At 37.6% G+C, this 17,888-nt stretch overlaps 2 protein-coding genes across 2 annotated transcripts; one reads left to right on the top strand and one right to left on the bottom strand.

Annotated features, from left to right (window-relative positions):
- Nucleotides 1-151: 151 nt before the first annotated feature.
- Nucleotides 152-6,624, top strand: LOC133880393 (GTP-binding protein YPTM2-like). Its single transcript, XM_062319344.1, has 8 exons — nucleotides 152-313; nucleotides 720-792; nucleotides 2,925-2,972; nucleotides 3,099-3,146; nucleotides 3,467-3,538; nucleotides 3,643-3,798; nucleotides 3,939-4,042; nucleotides 6,309-6,624. The coding sequence occupies exons 1-8, from the start codon at nucleotides 300-302 to the stop codon at nucleotides 6,400-6,402; spliced, it is 609 nt and encodes a 202-aa protein (XP_062175328.1). The 5' UTR covers nucleotides 152-299; the 3' UTR covers nucleotides 6,403-6,624.
- Nucleotides 6,625-8,449: 1,825 nt separating this feature from the next.
- LOC133880392 (RGG repeats nuclear RNA binding protein A-like) lies at nucleotides 8,450-13,217 on the bottom strand. Its single transcript, XM_062319343.1, has 7 exons — nucleotides 12,766-13,217; nucleotides 11,670-12,012; nucleotides 11,500-11,565; nucleotides 11,211-11,346; nucleotides 10,644-10,799; nucleotides 10,480-10,536; nucleotides 8,450-8,807 (listed from the first exon to the last, which is right to left on the bottom strand). The coding sequence occupies exons 1-7, from the start codon at nucleotides 12,965-12,967 to the stop codon at nucleotides 8,619-8,621; spliced, it is 1,149 nt and encodes a 382-aa protein (XP_062175327.1). The 5' UTR covers nucleotides 12,968-13,217; the 3' UTR covers nucleotides 8,450-8,618.
- Nucleotides 13,218-17,888: the final 4,671 nt, after the last annotated feature.

Genomic DNA, 17,888 nt, shown 5'->3' with positions numbered 1-17,888 from the left:
AATGATTAAAAATGTTTTAAGTTGATTTTTTTGGGAAAGGTAAAAATAAGGAGAATGGGTTATTAAACGGGCCCTAACAAAAAAAATCCCAAATTCCCAACCCAGTAACGTGGATGGTGGTACGTAACATTTCTTTTTGACTCGGTGACAATCCCAATGTGAATCCGACCCGTTACAATCCCCGGACCTTCGTCTTCTTTCAGCCTTCTATTCTTTCCCACTTGTACTTTTTGCTTGTTCCTCTTTTGCTCAAACCCTCTCTCTCTCGCACGCTACACAATTATCCATAGCTTTCAGACATGGCTACAGAGTAGTAAGTTCCTCTGTGTGTGTGTGTGTGTGTGTGTGTGTGTGTGTGTGTGTGTGTGTGTTGGGTTTTGATGATTGTTTGACGAAACTGTTGAATTATGTTCAAAATGGGATTTAACAATTCTGTGATTGTTGAATTCTTCTATTTAAATGAACTGTTTTGATTTTTGATTATGGATTATGGCAAAGAAACTTGTTTGTAAGCCCTGGATTGTTGCGCTTAATTGCAATTACTCTTAGAAACACAAATCGATTGGTGTATACGGTGTCGTGTTTCATTCAAACAAGTATTTTGATCTCTTTTTTTTTTTTTGGGTGGTATAGTCTGGGCTTAAGTAAAGAAATATGTTTGAAAACTGAATATAGTTGGTTAGTGATTTGATTATTTACGTATTTGGTCTTTTTTGCAGTGACTATTTGTTCAAGCTTTTGCTTATTGGGGATTCTGGTGTTGGCAAATCATGTCTTCTCTTAAGATTTGCGGTGAGCTTCTGAGTGTGTGCTTGATATTAAATATTGTGCTTCTTCTTCATAAATGTTTTGCATACGTAGGCAACACAAAAATAGAAAGTATGAGGATGTCAAAGATGATCAAACAAATATGATTGTGAATTGATTATTGCCCAAAATGAGGTTGATATGGATTAGTGGCTATATAGTGAAAAATAGATAAAATAAGAATCGAGTGCATTTACAAAGAGGTAATGTAGCTTCATACAAGATTCTTCTAACTGGAGTAGATAATAAGTCGCTACTGTCATTGCTTTTATAAATAAAAAGTAGGAATGAAAATATTAACTGTGATGAATACAATAAGAACTTGAGAACAAAAATTAACAACCTTAATATATTAAAACCAATGGCTTCTTGGACTTATTGTATTTATTTAAGGGGGAAAAAAAAGAGCAATAATTTTTTATTTTTTTTTTCTGTTCTCTATCCATTTTCATCGCCACCTGCATTGGTTCCGTTTTGCTTCTCTCTTCCTTCTTTCTCTATCAATCTTTTCTTTATTTTAGTTCTCTACCTTCTTTCTCTATCAAATGTCTGAACCAGAATGTAGATTTCTTAGGGCCGTGAACTGAGCTTCCTTAAGTACCATTCAGGGTTGGATTTAGATATCTGAGCAAGGTTCCTAGAGTAAGCATTGCGTGGTCGTTGGGACATGCACCTCCTATGCCACTTCTCTATACTCGTGGGACTCTTATGTGCCACCAGAGCTTGGCCTTTTTTTTTTGGACACAACATACTTGCAGGATTAGTGGTATAGTTGCACGAGATCGTGCTATTATGGAAATTGCGAGCTAGTGCTTTGGCATGTTCTTGGTGCATGCAGTGTGCTGAGGTTCATTCGCTAGGTGTTAGTAGTGGGATATGGGATCTATGTGTTGCCTCACTTGTGCAGTATGTCTGTGCATGATACTTGACACTTAATAGCCCTTGGTGCTCAATGGGCCTGCTTGCGTGTTTGATGATTGGTGTGTGGGATTTTGTTGGCCTATATGGTTTTATTGGAGTTATTTCAAGGGAGGGAAATTCACCAATCTTAACTTCACAGCTAATTCACTTCCTGAAACTGGACACGTCAAGCATGGAGGGAGAAGTGAAGTTGTGTCAGCAGTCTCCCTCTCCAACAACCTCAATGAGGGGTAACTAGAGACAGAAGATGTCCTGGACTGATAATATTTGTGGTATCTTCTAGTGGCAATCATGGATTTGTTGTGGCAATAGAGATGAGGGCTGGGGGGGTTTGTTCACCCAAGTGGATTTATAGTAATTCACTGTTGATAGAATTGCCATGAACTTATTAAATCTTGATGCCAGAGATTCTTTAACTAATTGTCTGGGGCTTTTTTCCCCCTTCTGGTACGTCAGATTGAAGCCGTTTGACCATATTAAATTGGGGTAGTAATAACCCACTTTAAAGGAAGATTAGGTTAGCAAAGCCCCTTTTGTCTGTCTGCTTGTGTGTATCTTCTGTCTATCCAAACTCTAAAACCTAAAGGCAACTGCTTCTGCCCTTCTGCCCTGAACTTCAGGCTGTCCTTCTAAGCGTTTAGGCAGGCAACCTACTATACTTTCACGCAGTATAAATATTATCCAATCCTATTTTGTTACTTTTTTCCCAGAATCTATTTACACAATGATGGTATCCTTCTGATCATTAAGAATAAAAAAGATTAGTGTCAAATCCCGCAGAATCAGGTTGTGCCCAGCTGTGCCAATCAAGGTTGATTTTCTAGTTCTTACTTTCTTGTGCCAACTTGTTTTCCTTAGCCGGCTTTGTTCTACATTGATATCCTTTTATGATTAATTGTTTCTTGTATGGACTTAAAGCATGAAAACAGTACGTACTTTCTCCTTTCAAGGCCTATCTGAAAGAGAATCAATACTTTCCTCGTCATGAATATCTGAACAAGGATAAACCGCACTGCAAATATTTTTGCTTCAGGACAAAACAATTAGAATTATGCTTGCAGTCAACTGGAATATTTGTTATCCATATAGTATTCTTTCCTACAAAAATGTACTTTCTGGTATAGCTCAATCTTATATGATTTTTCCTAGTTTTTTTCTATGCAATCTGATGATTTTTCCTAATTTCTTTGATACAGGATGATTCATATTTGGAGAGTTACATTAGCACCATAGGAGTCGATTTTGTAAGTAACCATTCCCTAGTGCCGTATTGACTTCATATATTATCCAGAAACATATGTATATATGTATTGACCTATATGTACGCATATTTATATCAATAATTGGTTTATCATTTTTCTTTTCTGTAGAAAATACGAACTGTGGAGCAGGATGGGAAGACCATCAAACTACAAATTGTATGGTTTTGCCTGCTTTGTCAATTTTTCGTTTTTCATTTTTCATTTTTTATTACTGATAACTTTTTCCTGAAACATGATTTCTTTGAGGTAGGATTCTCTAACTCATTAATTGAAACAGTTACTCTACTGACGGGAATTGGCTGTCTTCTTTCTTTCTTTTTTTCTGCTGATATTAGTGATTTTATTCCTTCTTGACTTAATACTTTTTATTTCTTGTTCGTAAGTTTTGATTTTTTTTTTTTGTCTTCAGTGTCGCCTCTTCTCTGGCCCATAGTTTTTTGACAACTTATTAGTACTCTGATTTTTTAAACATGCAGTGGGACACTGCTGGGCAAGAAAGATTTAGGACAATCACCAGCAGCTACTACCGTGGGGCACATGGCATCATAGTGGGTGCTTTCCTTCATTTTTCATTTTACTATTTCAGTTAATTTTGTACCGCCTATTGGTTCTTCTCATGACAAGCTTCTCTCCTGTGTGGCACCTCTTGTAGGTTGTTTATGATGTGACAGACCAAGAGAGCTTTAATAATGTGAAGCAGTGGCTGAATGAAATTGATCGCTATGCTAGTGATAATGTTAACAAACTTTTGGTTGGGAACAAGTGTGATCTTACTGCAAATAAAGTTGTCTCATATGAAACAGGCAAGGTATAGGTAGCCCATAACAGTTTTCTCTTTTTGTGTACAAGTTTTTATGTGACCCAAGTATTTTATTAAATAACCTGATGATCTGGCTTCTGGTTGTCAAACCCTCTCTCTCTCTCTCTCATCCTCTTTTCTCATTTTAGGCATTGGCGGATGAAATTGGCATACCTTTTTTGGAAACCAGCGCAAAAGATGCCACTAACGTGGAACAGGCTTTCATGGCCATGGCTGCCACAATCAAGGATAGGTAACAATGGCTACTTGTTTTCTTGTTGTGCCATGAATATCTAGGAGCAAGAATATTAATTGAGGTTGCATACTTGCAGCTAGAAGTTAAGTTGAGTGCAGATGGATTATTTTGACAAATTAAGTTTATTATGCTATTAGCTAGTAGATCAAGAAAAGAGTGTTCCACAGTATACTTCTTCTTTTTTTGATAAGTAAACAACAATTTTATATAGAAAGCGTAAGGCGCCCCAGTACACAGGCAGTATACGACGAGCACTTACAAACCCAAAACCCAATAAAACGCCCAAAAGCAGCAAAAAGCCCAAACAACACCCACAAAACCCGAAACGCCAAAAAAACACCCACTACAACCAAAATCCAGAGGCACCCAAAGACCAAGCCTACTGAAGCCGACTAAAACCACAAGAGACCCAAAATCCAAGCCGACCGAGCCCGGACTACAGAGCAAACCCAAAAAACAACAGAAAAACAACCCACAACCCGCCAAGACCTACTTCACGTGAGCCTTGCCTTTCCTACGCCTAAAAGGAACCAAATCGTCGCCATAATTGATGGAGATATGCAGATTCAGGAGTTCTCTCTTTCCTTTGGACTTTTGGCGCGCCTGTTCCACAGTACACTTCTAATGAACATTGGATTGAGTAGCTATTTTGGCAACTATCCTGAGAAGTCAAAATGGGTCTCTTTTGAAAAGGCTGAAAGAAATATTCTAGTAGATGTTACATTACCAATTTTCTATTTTATCCTTTCATTTATTTTAAATATTGAAACTGGGTGATAGGTTTAATTTGTGAATTGAATTTACTTATTAACTCCATGTGGTTTGACAATTTTTTACCTCAAACTTTTGGAAACTAACACTAAACCTCTTTTTAGTTTGGATGAGCTTGCAACCGTCATTCTTTTCAATCCAAATTGACAAAAATTCCCCCTTGCTAAACCTCTCTCTCTCTCTCTCTCTCTCTCTCTCTCATTGTTGGCCCGGATCATCGCCGATATCGCATGATTCTCACTTTGAAATACCACGTTCGATTTTCTTTAAATTTTCGTATTTGATGCGTTTCTTTTTTTGGGTGGGGGGGATCAATCATTGGTGTGTGTTTTATTGTTTTGGGTGGCATTGATGCCGGTGGGTGTACATGTGTTTAACTATGTGGTCCTGCCAGATGGCAAGTGGTGGCATGGATTTCAGGTTATGAAGGTATTATGAACATGTGGTGTTGATTTTAGGTTATGGAGCTATTATGCATTTATGTTATATTTATTTTATAAATCTGAATCATTATTTTATTTTTATGAATCTAATTTTTTTTTTAAAAAAAGAAATTAAGTTATCGCTTGGAAAAAAAAATGAAAAAGAAAATTTATCAATCACAATTTCATGAATGCATACAATAGAAGAAAAATTGACTTACCTTTGTATTAGTACTTGTTTTCGTTGTGTAGAGAATTTGTGTTAGCATTTAACAAACTAATTAATTTAGGTTAGGTTTTGACCGTATCATATGATAGAAAAGTATTGATTGTGGGTTTGGTGGTTTTGAGCATTAATGCTATAAAAGGGTGGATGAGTTTTGGGTTTGTCGGCAATGGTGGTGAGCGACAATTGGGGCTGTGTAGGGATGTTTTGGGTGTTTGGCACTGGTGGTAGGCTGCAACTGGGTCTGGGTATGGTCATTGGGGGAATTTGAGATGTTGCTCAGCAGCATGTGGCTGTGCAATGGTTGGTGGCCACATGTGGGGTTGTCTGAGGCTCCTAAGGCCATGGATTTATTTCATTTTCATTAATTTGGATGGCAAATATGATGGTTGCAATTTATTCATTAAAAAAAAAAAATGGTGGTTGCAATTTATTCCAAACAACTAGTAGGCCTGATTTCGGATTTCAAAAATCAAGGAAGTAATGTGAAATTGCTTCAAACCATAAGGAGGTAATTTGTAGTTTCCCCAATTTATAGTAAGTCGCGTTTGATTTAAAAACTGTTAAATTTTGTTTGTTTACAATGCAGTTGGTAAACCTTTATTTCAATCAATGAGCTTTTGCTCAAATGGAACTTCTCCTCTATAAAATAGGATTGAAAGTAAGATCTTGGGTTCAAGATCCATTGGGTGATAACTTCTCTTTAAAGGGAAAAGAAAAAAAAGAAAAAAGGTTGCAGCCATGATTGTTTTCCAGCCGCGATTGGCTTTGTTAAAGTGTTAATTATGTTGTGCATTGTATGTTTGGTACGTATCTCATGCCCTAAATTCAATTCTAATTGCAGAATGGCTAGCCAACCGGCTATGAGTGCGAGGCCTCCAACGGTAGAGATCCGAGGACAGCCTGTTGGTCAGAAGAGCGGCTGCTGTTCTTCGTAAGCAAAAGAAAGTACTAGTAAGCTCTAGCAATGCTCTTCTTCGATGGCATGTAAAGTCTTCATTTTCTTCCAATTGAAAACCTATTCCTTCTGTGCAAACCTAATTAAAATTAAGGGGTCTGGAAACTGCTACCTAGAGGATCCCATTCTTCTCAACAATCTTATTTATGAGAAGGCCTGTAAAAAGAGAGTTGCTCATTAATAACTGTCGTGTATTCTTTTAGCTGCTTGTTTCGTTTCTGCAAATAATTTGTTGTTCTGAAACATGAATCTGAATCGTGATAAGTAATGTTAAAAATTATATTTTTATCCTTTAAATATTCGACAATGCTGACGTGGCAGTTCCAACTAAGAATAATGATAGTTGTACACTTGGTGTACAACTATCACTCCCCTCCAACTAATTATTAGATTAGACCTTCCAAAAAAAAAAAAATTCCAACGGTTGGTTGGAAGTTAGAACTGTCACATCAGCAATGTGTAATATTTGTGGGATAAAAGTATAATTTCCAGCATTACTCTATTTGAAATAGTATTTGTCATTACATTTTAAGACTGGTCCGTCGGGGGCATACGATAAAATTGGGACGCTCTTATCATTGCATCCATTTGCTTTCTCTTGCTAGGCAGTTTGCACCTTTGTAAGTTCCTACATGGCATTGCTTCTCGTCTTGTACGCTCAAGCATTTCGCAGGAGAAACTAAATCATGTCTTCAAATACTCCGACTGCATACATTTCTCTTAAATTCCTTTTTCATTATAAAATTTTTATAGAAATAACCAGTAAAAGAAATGGTTTGATGAAGATTAGGAAGTTTCCTATTTTAAGAGTTCTGTGCATAGTTTGAAATCTAATATTATAGTTTGTGGGTGGTCTCTCTCGCTTCCCGACATGAAGAATGCGTTTGGTTGGTTGCTAGTACTTGAAGAATGCAGGGTAAAGATCCCCTGTATTAGGCTGTACGAATAATATAGAAATTTAGACAAACAACCTAAGAGGGGGAGGTTACAGGGCTTACCTGCTCGGAGTAAGCGGGTCTTGCAACCTAGGTTGTCCGAGTCAGAGAAAGAACATGAATGCGAACGCCAGAGAGAAAACATAATGGATAAATTTATTAATTAAAATTTGTAGATCTCTTTCACAGCTTTTGGATCCCAAATAGAAATATAACCCCAATAGATAGAGGTGGCTTCCCCAGCAATGCTATTTAGAATCTGTTCAAAAAAAATATGATTTAAAAATATATAACTTAAAAGATATAATTTTTAAAAATTACATTTAAAATTGTACGTTTTCAAACGAGTACCACATTGCCAGCAATTTAAAAAAAAACAGATTTTTTGTATTTTTAAATCATAATTTTTTAAAAATGTAATTTCAAATAATTTTTTTACTACAATTTGATTTAAAATTCCAGCTACATTCCCACCTCTGTTTCGTCGTTTAGTTCGCTCATTCCTCCCTGTTTTGGAATGGATTTTTCTTTCTCTTTTAATGTTCCTTGAACTTTTCTTGTAATTTGTTATTGTTGTACTTGAAAAAAAAAAAAAAAAAAAAAAAAAAAAAAAAAACGCTATGATAATGGTTGGGCCGGTAAATTGGGACCACCACTTTGCCTTTTAACTTGGACTCAACCCCACAGAAATTATTTTGCCTGGTTATTTTTAGAGCATTCAAGGTATAAAGGCAATTCCAGAAGACAATTGCACACGTTTTTCTCGCCCACTTGAAAGAAACATTAAACGAAAATTACATTCCGTCAACTGGGGGGGTCATTGACATCATTTTCCTTCCACTCACCTTGGTTTGATCTGAATAAAGGACAAGCAACTTTTCAAAAATCATGCACCGCAAACAGCCCTAATTTTTAAGGCAAACCCAAAAGTCTCGAATCTATTCTAAATCCTAAGCAACAATGAGTTTAAGTCATAAGTAAATCGTTTTATATGCCCCAAAAGTCTCATAAAAATAACGCATAGCAATGACCAAAAAGAAGTATTCATCAAAAAAAAAAAAAAAAAAAAAAGACCAAAAAGAAGCTGCGAGGGACATATGAAGACACCATTAAATTTACATCTTAAGGCATAAAATTTTTTTAAAAAAATCCTTCTAATACAGGAAATCCAATTATTCTAGTCATTTTCCTGATAGAGATGAAAGGAAAGAACCCAAAAATGAAAAGCATCGAGATCTGTAATTGGGTGCCTGGAGAAACTTCACTTGGCACCTAAGGTTGGGAACTGACTAGGATCTTGAATAGATGGGGCTGTAACATTGCTTGATGCATGGCCACCAAACCCACCAAACCCTCCTCTCGAACCACGACCACGTCCCCGACCACGACCACCTGGGTTGTAGTACCTTTCTCCTTCAGCTGGCTTCAGGAACTCATTAATGCTGAGAGACTAACCACCACACCACAAAATATGAGATTAACCAGGAAGAAGAGAAGGAAAACCAGCAAGAATGATTCAAGATAGTAGCATTAAGTAGCAAAACTAATGAAAGATGAACACAGATGTCAGAAAAGGCATTTCCTAGAATTATATAAAAATGTAAAAAGCACAAATAGCCGTGATAAACATCTTCCAGCCGCATGGGTAATGTATAAGTAGAAGGCAAATTGTAGCATGAACACAGAAAATAAGCATTTGTTAATACAATTTCATCGTAACAATTAAATTCCTAGCCGCATTAAATTTCAGAGGCAAGACAAAAATTAAACACAACTGATTCTGCAGCCACAAGACACCATTCAAAATTTCTAAGACAAAATGCAGCCGATCACAAACAAGAAGTAGTTGATGAACACAAAGGCAAACACCATCATGAAGAATGCTTTCTAAATTTGCAGTTAGACGAACATAATCAAAAAATAGAAAGAGAGAAACCTACGAATGGATACCGGAAGTTTATAGGGATTTACCAGTTAACTTCAATACTTGTAAAGTGAGTAACAGTCAGAAGTTCAGTTATAATCAGTATTGCAATATTCAAGATATTCAAGGGATATCAGAATAGAAAGAAAACTTGCAGTTTTTCCATTCAACAAAAAAGATCCTTATTTCAGATGAATCAAGTACCTTGTCAAAAGTTAACATTGTTAGGATCATGGAGAAGTTGATAATTGGCTTCTCCCCCTCCGATGACAAAAACAAAAAGATTCAAGCTCGATACATATTTTGGGGCAATCCTAAAGTTTGGTTATAATGCTGCAACATATTGTAGCTCAGGTTCTATCCAGCATATGAATTCCTTCTCTCTCTTTTTTTTTTCCTTTTGTTTTGGTTGGGATAACAATTCATTGCAGACAAGAGTGAACAGATAGGAAGGAGTGTGAAATTATTGCTATTGTGAAGCAAATCTGTACCTAAATGTGCAAGCATTCTTCGTAGACTAGTTTAAACCATTAAGAAGAAAACACTGAAAAATTATTATTATTGTTGATTGGTGAGTTACACGCACCCGGTGGGACTTGAACCCATGACCTCACCCTCCACGTTGCTCACCTTGCCACAAAGGGAGGAAGTACCATTTGAGCTAAAGCTCATTGGTAAAAAAAAACTGAAAAATTAATTAAAAAGTAAAAAGAAAAAGGAACCAAAGAAACAACCACAATTTTTGCAAGTTGTACTTTGCACATGACAAGTTCAGTCTTCCAATTCACAGTGGTTTAAAATGTTCAGAGCCCTGATAAGAAGAAAAAATCACAGATGGGCAATAGCAACCACAACCACAGCAATCGCAAAATAAATCAAATACAAACTTTGTATGAACCCTGAAGGTCTTGGACCCACGACTGGTCAACCAAAAGAGCAGAAGCAACAACAAACCAACCCCAGCAACATGTTTTAAATAGGATTTTTTTTTTTTGGGGGGGGGGGGGATGGGTGAACACAAAATAGGGTCCCCATCTAAGAAAAAAAAGATGGCGAACCAATGTGCGAATATAGCAAAAGAAAATTACAATTAAGACTCAGCCAAATAAAGAGGAATTGCTAAATGGACAAGACAATGAAATAATATGAGAGAGAGAGAGAGAGAGAGAGAGAGACTAAGTAAGGAAGTAAAGAGTACCTTTTTGGCCCTCTCTTCCTTCTCAAAAGCCTCCCGCCGCTTATCCTTATCAGATCCCTGATAAGAAGAAAAAATCACATAGCACAAGATAATTAATATACTGACACCAGGTACATATGGACAATAAAAACTTCAAAACTTCCTAAGAGGGTAAACAGTGTCACCAATTTGATAAAGATATCATCACCGCCCTTCTTGTTTGAAAGCTGTTGCATGGATTCGAACTCTTTAGTATCCACCTTTCTTTCCTCAGTCTTAAGTGCCAGCAGGGCCTTCCTCTTCTCTTCCAGCACTTTCTCATACTCCTCCAAAGTCATCTCCTATTACAAAGGAAAGAAAACATAAGCTACAAACTTTCCTTTTTCTTTTGGATAAGTATGACCATATGTGCTCCAAGGGGTGCTAGGGGTAGCACCATCCTTCAGGGTTCACAATTTTCTCAATACAAGTACATATCCAACATTTGTGAATAATGTCATCTAGAAAAGAAGAATTGTAATCAGAGAAAGAAATCTTGAATTATCAAAAATTGGGCTGACAAGAAATGATTGTCACATCATTTTGTTATGCTTTTTTACTAACAGCAAGAAGATACATCAATTATGCAACGAAACTTCAATAAGAACTACTCGGTACACATTATGCATTTGTTCTTAGAAAATGAAAATCATAGAGTGGAAATGGATTTTGTACAAAGCAAAATACGTTAAATGAAAATCGAAGACATTCACCTTATCCTCGGGTTCTTTTTCTTCAGTTTCATTAGCAGGATTCTCCTTGTTGCTATCTGGTGCATCTTCCTCTACCACTGGCTTTTCATCACCCACAACATTCTTCTCAGTTTCATCGGCAGCTTCTTCAGTCACCCTAAGTTTGACAAAAGCCAGTGAACAAGTAGTGTTAGTTAATTCATAAAAAATAAAGTGCATTTTTTAGAGACAAGCCAAAACTATGTTTTTGAAGGGATTTATTAAATTATTGGGGGAAAAAAAAGGGATGGGTTGAACAAAGTGGACATACTGAGCAATTTCATCGGTCTGACTTCCCCAGTTCCCACGGCCAGACCCTTCCCTTTTGATCTCATTTCTGCAGATAGAAATATGTTAGTTTGAATGCATAATTATGGAGAAACATTTCAATGACAAAAGCATCGTATGTACTACAAATGAACTGTTAAGTATAGTATTCACCCGCGCCCAGTCCCACTACGGCGTTCATATGCCCTTCGAGGGCGTTCCCCATCCCCATCACCAACTTCTCCATTACTGAAACCACCACGGCGACCACCACGGTAAGGACCACGAGGTCCACCATAGCTACGCCTTTCACCAGCCTTCCCAGAATCTCCTTCCTCAGTGGCACCTTGAGCAGCAGGAACTCCACTGGTGCTGAATGAGTTCTCGTTGTTAGCAGAGTCACGATTAAATCCACCACCACCACCACCACGTCCACGGCCATATCCACGTCCACCGCCACCTCCACCTCCACCTCCACGACCTCCTCCACGGCCACCTTCATTCCTTGCCTCCCTCACTATTCAGACACAAACAAACACCCAAGTAAATACAATAGTAAGAAGAAGCAAACAACAACAAAGAACTACATGACTCTGAACAATAAAACAGATAACAGAACACCAAATTAAAAACATTTTTCGAATAATTTACAAATTAAAATTGTCATAAAGAGAAAAACAAAGAGCTGAAAAGGCTTTTCCTAATAATAATGTAATATAGATAAATATCGTAACAATGAAGGGAAAAGAAAAAAGAAGTATATAGACAATACACGCACTGTACAAACTATAACATGATTTTAAGATAACATTTGTTATAATCTAATGCTGTATAAACACCTACAAGCGAAAAATGCACCATAACACCAACAAAATTTCAACTAATTGTTAATTTAATACTATCCTCGAAACTTACCTCCTCCTATACATTACCCAAAAACAGACCAAATAAGCATGAAAAGATGAAGCTAATCATGAAACCCATACTATCTATCCTCTTCTACTTGGTACAGTTCTCAAAGACCCACAACAAAAGTAGTGCTGAAAACATGTCAAACCACGGAAACAACCAAATCCATTCATCCAAAGATTCTCTTCAAAGACGCAAAACTTTAAACCTTCACATTTCCCATTCTAAATACTCATTTCCCACAACAAAAACCAATGAAAAGGCCTTTATATTGACCTTTCCGATTGCATTTCCCAGTAAATCAAAAACAAATAAAAACCAAGCAAACCCAATCTAAACGACGACGAATCGAGAAGCTCACCAGCTTGAGCTGGGGGGAGAGGCTTGGAGGGAAGCTTAGGCGGCGGCTTGGTCTGCTGCTGCTCGGCGGCCGGCTTGGCTTGAACCGCCGGAGCCGGCTTCTTGGGCAAAGCCGGGGCGGCGGCTGCTGCCTTCTGGATCAGCTGCGACGGGTCCTCGGCGTCCTCGTCTCCCAGCAGATCAAATGGGTTCATGGTCGCCATTTCCTTTGCAGATACGAATACAGACCCAACCCGACAACGAAAAGCTTATAAGCTTCTGGGATTGTACGACAAAACCCTAGCTTAACAAGAGCTCCATCGGGGTTTAGATATAGGAACAGTTATGTGTATAGATCTATGAAAGCGAGAGAGAAAAACCCTAGCCGCAAACGAGAGTGTGAGAGACAGACAGAGAGAGAGTGAGAGAGAGTAACCTAATCTGAAACGCTCAATTTATTGTTGGTGTCGGAACAATGGAGCTCGTGTGGCCTTGTGTGAAAAATAATTATATATTATTATTATTTTTTTGTTTTTTTGTTTTAATTTTGCTGTGGATATGGAGTGGGGGTGGGGCAAGAATGGTTCCATATTTGGGACTGGTTTTTGAGGAAATTACGGATGTACTATTTGAGAGGGGTTGGGAATCAGCTCCCTAGATTGGATTAAAAGCATTCTCATCCCTTTAGCTTTCCTTCTTTCTCTCCTAAAAACATGTATCCTTTTACTCTAAAATATCTTGGAGTATAGGATAAGAATAAATCTTTATTATAAATTAGGGTTAGATTATCTTAAGCAAAGAGATTGGATTAGGATTAGATTATATATTAATAAATTCAAATTATTTGTAAGATCTCACAAGCAAGATCTAGCCCTTTTGGGCGATTCTCTAATGTTGGATTTATGTGTTTAACACCGAACCACTATTAAATTTATTTAGAATTTTTATGTTTCTTTCGCTTTTTTATTTAATTTCTATTTCATTATGAGTTTCTTCGCAATGAACTACATTTGAATTGGTGTTCTAGCACAATCCAAACAGTTTTTTTTTCATAAATTCTCTCTCTGAGAGCGAGCTTGGTGGACATGAGCGACTGGCAGAAGTACAACAACCACAAGCGGTTGTATAAAACAAAATGAGATTAGCAAATCTTCAGGTTCGTGTGTGCATTAGAGAGAGAGAGATAATGAAAGATAGGTTTAATATTAGAAAGACTATTTTAAGTAGAGTAGATAAAATATTTTAGATTAACGGATGTATGGTGCTTTTGAAAAGTTCGTACCTAAAATAGAAAAAAATAGGTTTTCTAGTTAAAATTTAGACAGAAGATGGATTAACTAAAATGGATTGCTATTTAAAAATTTAGAGAAAAGCCCCCCCGAAAAACCTCACATACGATTATCCATCCACTTTCTAAAATAGATTTGAGCTATAGTGCCTATCCAAATTTGGAGATCCTTTTGTTGCTCATTGTGTAAAAGTTTTTTTTTTTTATTATTATTATTATTCATTTTTCTCTTTAACTCTTTCTCTCAAGCTAGGAATGGTGGAGGAACGAGAGTTGGAAGAAGATATATATCGCCGTGGCAATAGAGCATGTTAAGGAAAATTCCTCCCCTACCCAAGGTGGGGCCAGATTTGCCTTCCAAGTGGGACTTCGGACACCGGAAAGGATTGGTCCCCGGACAGTGACCCTGGTCTCAGGAAGCCTTCAATATTTATAAAATCAGTCAAACTCAGTCAGGGAAGATATGAGACGTCTACATGGAGTCCTGTGCTTGACAGGGGTAAAAGAGACATATAGCACATAGGGGTATAAAAAGGGAGTGTCAAAATTATTAAAGGAAGATCTATGATCTCTGGGAGATCCTCTCTCTCTCTCTACTCTTCTTACAAATACTGGACTGACTTGATCGTCGGAGGAGGCTCCGCCGGCCACCCCCCGGCGGGTTTTTCCTGTTTTGCAGGTCAGGGCGCGGATGAAGGGACGTCTCTGATGATGCCACGTCACCGGCTCAAAAATATCATCAACAGAGCATCTTGTGGCAAAGCTGAGACTCAAGGAGGCAAATAGTCGCACGGAGCTTCTTGGCGGTGGAGGCAAGGAAAGCCCTAGGAGAGAGCAATTGAAGATAAGGAGATCATCAAGAAGAAGGATGCAGAGATGAATTTTGGTGAGTTGTTTTTGGTTTGATGAATGTTTTTTTTGGTATCTTTTATTAGGATAGAGGAGGGGGGAGATTTTGAGCAGTATGGTTGTTGGTTTCTTTCACATTAGGATTTTTGGAGTTGTGAAGCTCCACGCATGAAGGAGTGGCGGAGAGATGAGACAGAATTTTTCTAGAAATGAATAAAAATTTGTTAAAAATATTAATTTAATACAGGGAAAACTTCAATTTACCCCCATGAAATTGTCACCGATTTGCAATTCTACTACCAATGTTTCAATTTTGTTAATTGCACCCCATTAAGTTTAAGAATTTTTCAATTTAGGGAATCCGTCCAAATCAACCGTTTGACTTTAACGAAATTTGGCCCATGTGCCGCGCATATGCCCTTTTTGACAAAATTGCCCTCTTTAAAACGGCATTGTTTTGGATATGGAAACCAAAATTGCCTTCTTCAAAACAGTGCGGTTTTGTAAGTCTTCTCCAAGCTTCAAAACGGCACCGTTTTGAAGACAAGCCCTAAAACAAAGACGGTCTCGTCGGGGAAGACGACCTCGACGGAGATGGACTGGCAGCGTGCAGGTCCTCCATGACGGAGATGGCCAGCGCAGCAGAGGCCAGCGCAGAGGCCTTCTGGCGTCAGCCGAACTCCAAAGTGACCTTCTCCAAGCTTCAAAATGGCACCATTTTGAAGACGAGCCCTAAAACAAAACCTAGATCTCGTCGGGGAAGACGGCCTTGACATATGCCAACGTAGCAGCCTCCTGTCGTCGAGGACACAACTTCACCCTAGCTCAACCACCTCAGCCTCCAGCAACAATGCCTTGTCATTGAACGACTTGGCCGAAATCGACGAAACAAAGTACCGTCAATTTCGGTCAACGCTAGGAGGCCTCCGCGCTGGCATCCACCTCGCAATCCATCTTCGTCAAGGATGACCCGCTCGCCGCCAACCAATTGACGCTGTCTTCCCCAACGAGGCTGTCTTTGTTTTAGGGCATGACGTTTTGTATCAAAACGGTGCCGTTTTGTTTTTCAGAAATTTTGGTTTTGGTGTTTCACGACACGATGCCGTTTTGTAGAGGGCATTCTCATCCATTTTCATCCCTAACAAGCACGTGAACGGCACATAGACCGAATTTCGTTAAGTCAGACGATTGATTTGGACGGATTCCTTAAATTTAAAATTTCTGAAATTTAATAGGGTGCAATTAACAAAATTGAAACATTGGTAGTAGAATTGCAAATTTGTGACAACTTCATGTGGGTAAATTGAAGTTTTCCCTTTAATATAATAGAAAAAGAATTTAGATAACCATATATATATATATATATATAATAATTAAAAAAAAAAAAAAAAAAAAGGTGGCTAAAAAAAAAGCATGTTTACTAAAATTTAGGGATGTGGGACTCTTCGCTAAACATTGAAGAAGTTACAATGCTATCTAGCTTCCTTATCCATTATTTCAATACAAAATATTTTTCTCTTCTTTCCCAACTTTTCATTGGGGACTATGTTAAGATTTTGTAAAAAATGTGAGATTATGTAGGGAACTTACATTTTGTAAATAAATAATATTTTAATGGTATAGAGAAAGATGAATGAAACTATTGTGGAATTTATTAGGCTAGGGAAGCAAAAAGTAATTTGGATTCATACCAAATACACTCCACAAAGTAGGGGTGAAAATTTAGCTGGTTATAATCGGCTAATAACCAGTAATTGAATACCAACCGGAAAACTAATTTGGTACTCAATTATAAATAACCGATAACGGCTTTACCGGAGTGGTTACTGGTTCTAGCATTTATATATACTTGATTATAACCGATAACCAAGAAACCGAGATACTGGAAAACCGATTTGGTATCCGGTTAGAAATAACCGGTAATTGGCTCTACTGAAGTGGTTACCAATTATAGCATTTATATATACTCGATTATAACCGGTAACCAGGTGTATATATATATATATATTAAAATTTAAAATATTAAAATTACTAAATTATTAAATTAGCCTAAAAAATTAGGTTTTACATATGATTATCATTCTCATTTTCTCATCAACATTCTTTTCCTTTCAACCGATAGTCAAATCTACCTTCCTCAAGACCCTCACGCATTCGCCATTCCTTTCAGCCGAATCTGCCTCCCTCAAGAAGACGTGTACGTACTCGCTGATGTCACACCCAAGGTTCTTTCGCTGCATCCTCCACAAGAAAGTGTTTCACCATAGCCACATAGGGAACCATGCAGGGTTATATCCTAGAGAAATGTACACTCATTTCTCACAACAGTCCCACAACAAGCTGAGGTGGCTGGTAATATTTTATTATTTTTTTACAAAAAGAAAACAAAACAAACAAAAAAAAAAATAAAATATTACTAGCCACGTCAGCTTGTTGTGAGACTGTTGTGAGAAATGAGTGTAAGGATCATTTCTCTATATCCTAAGAACCAGCCGAAGAACTCGCTAGTTCGGGTCGGTGGTGTGGAGGGAGAGTGGGTCAAGGGAGCGTTGACCGCCCTAATTCGGCCCACGTCGCACAACCTCCTGAGAAGAACCGATTTCCAGCCCACTCCAAGCCAGCTCTCCATCATATCCAGGGCCGAGAATTGCTGATTTTCAGATTTTTCATTTTTCGGTCCGGATAACCGGGTATCAATCGATAATCCCTGGTTATTACAAACTTAGTTAACCGGTTACCCGATTATCGGAACTGATTGGCGATTTTGGCCAACTGGCTCCGGGTTTTCACCCCTACCACAAAGTAGTATTCTCAACTTGTTACTTTCTTATTCAAATACACTCCACAATAACTTTCATTATCATCTCTTTATACTATTTAAATATTCTTTTCAAATAAATGTTAGGAGAAAGGATAAAAAATGGACAAAAAAATTAAAAATAAAAATTGATCATACCCTTAGTAGCATTTAAACGCATACTTATCATGTTTTTAGAAAAAGATATGTT

The sequence above is a fragment of the Alnus glutinosa genome, chromosome 10 (assembly GCF_958979055.1).
Source record: "Alnus glutinosa chromosome 10, dhAlnGlut1.1, whole genome shotgun sequence".
In the NCBI taxonomy this organism is placed as follows: domain Eukaryota; kingdom Viridiplantae; phylum Streptophyta; class Magnoliopsida; order Fagales; family Betulaceae; genus Alnus; species Alnus glutinosa.
This window is presented reverse-complemented; position numbering and strand designations above follow the sequence as displayed.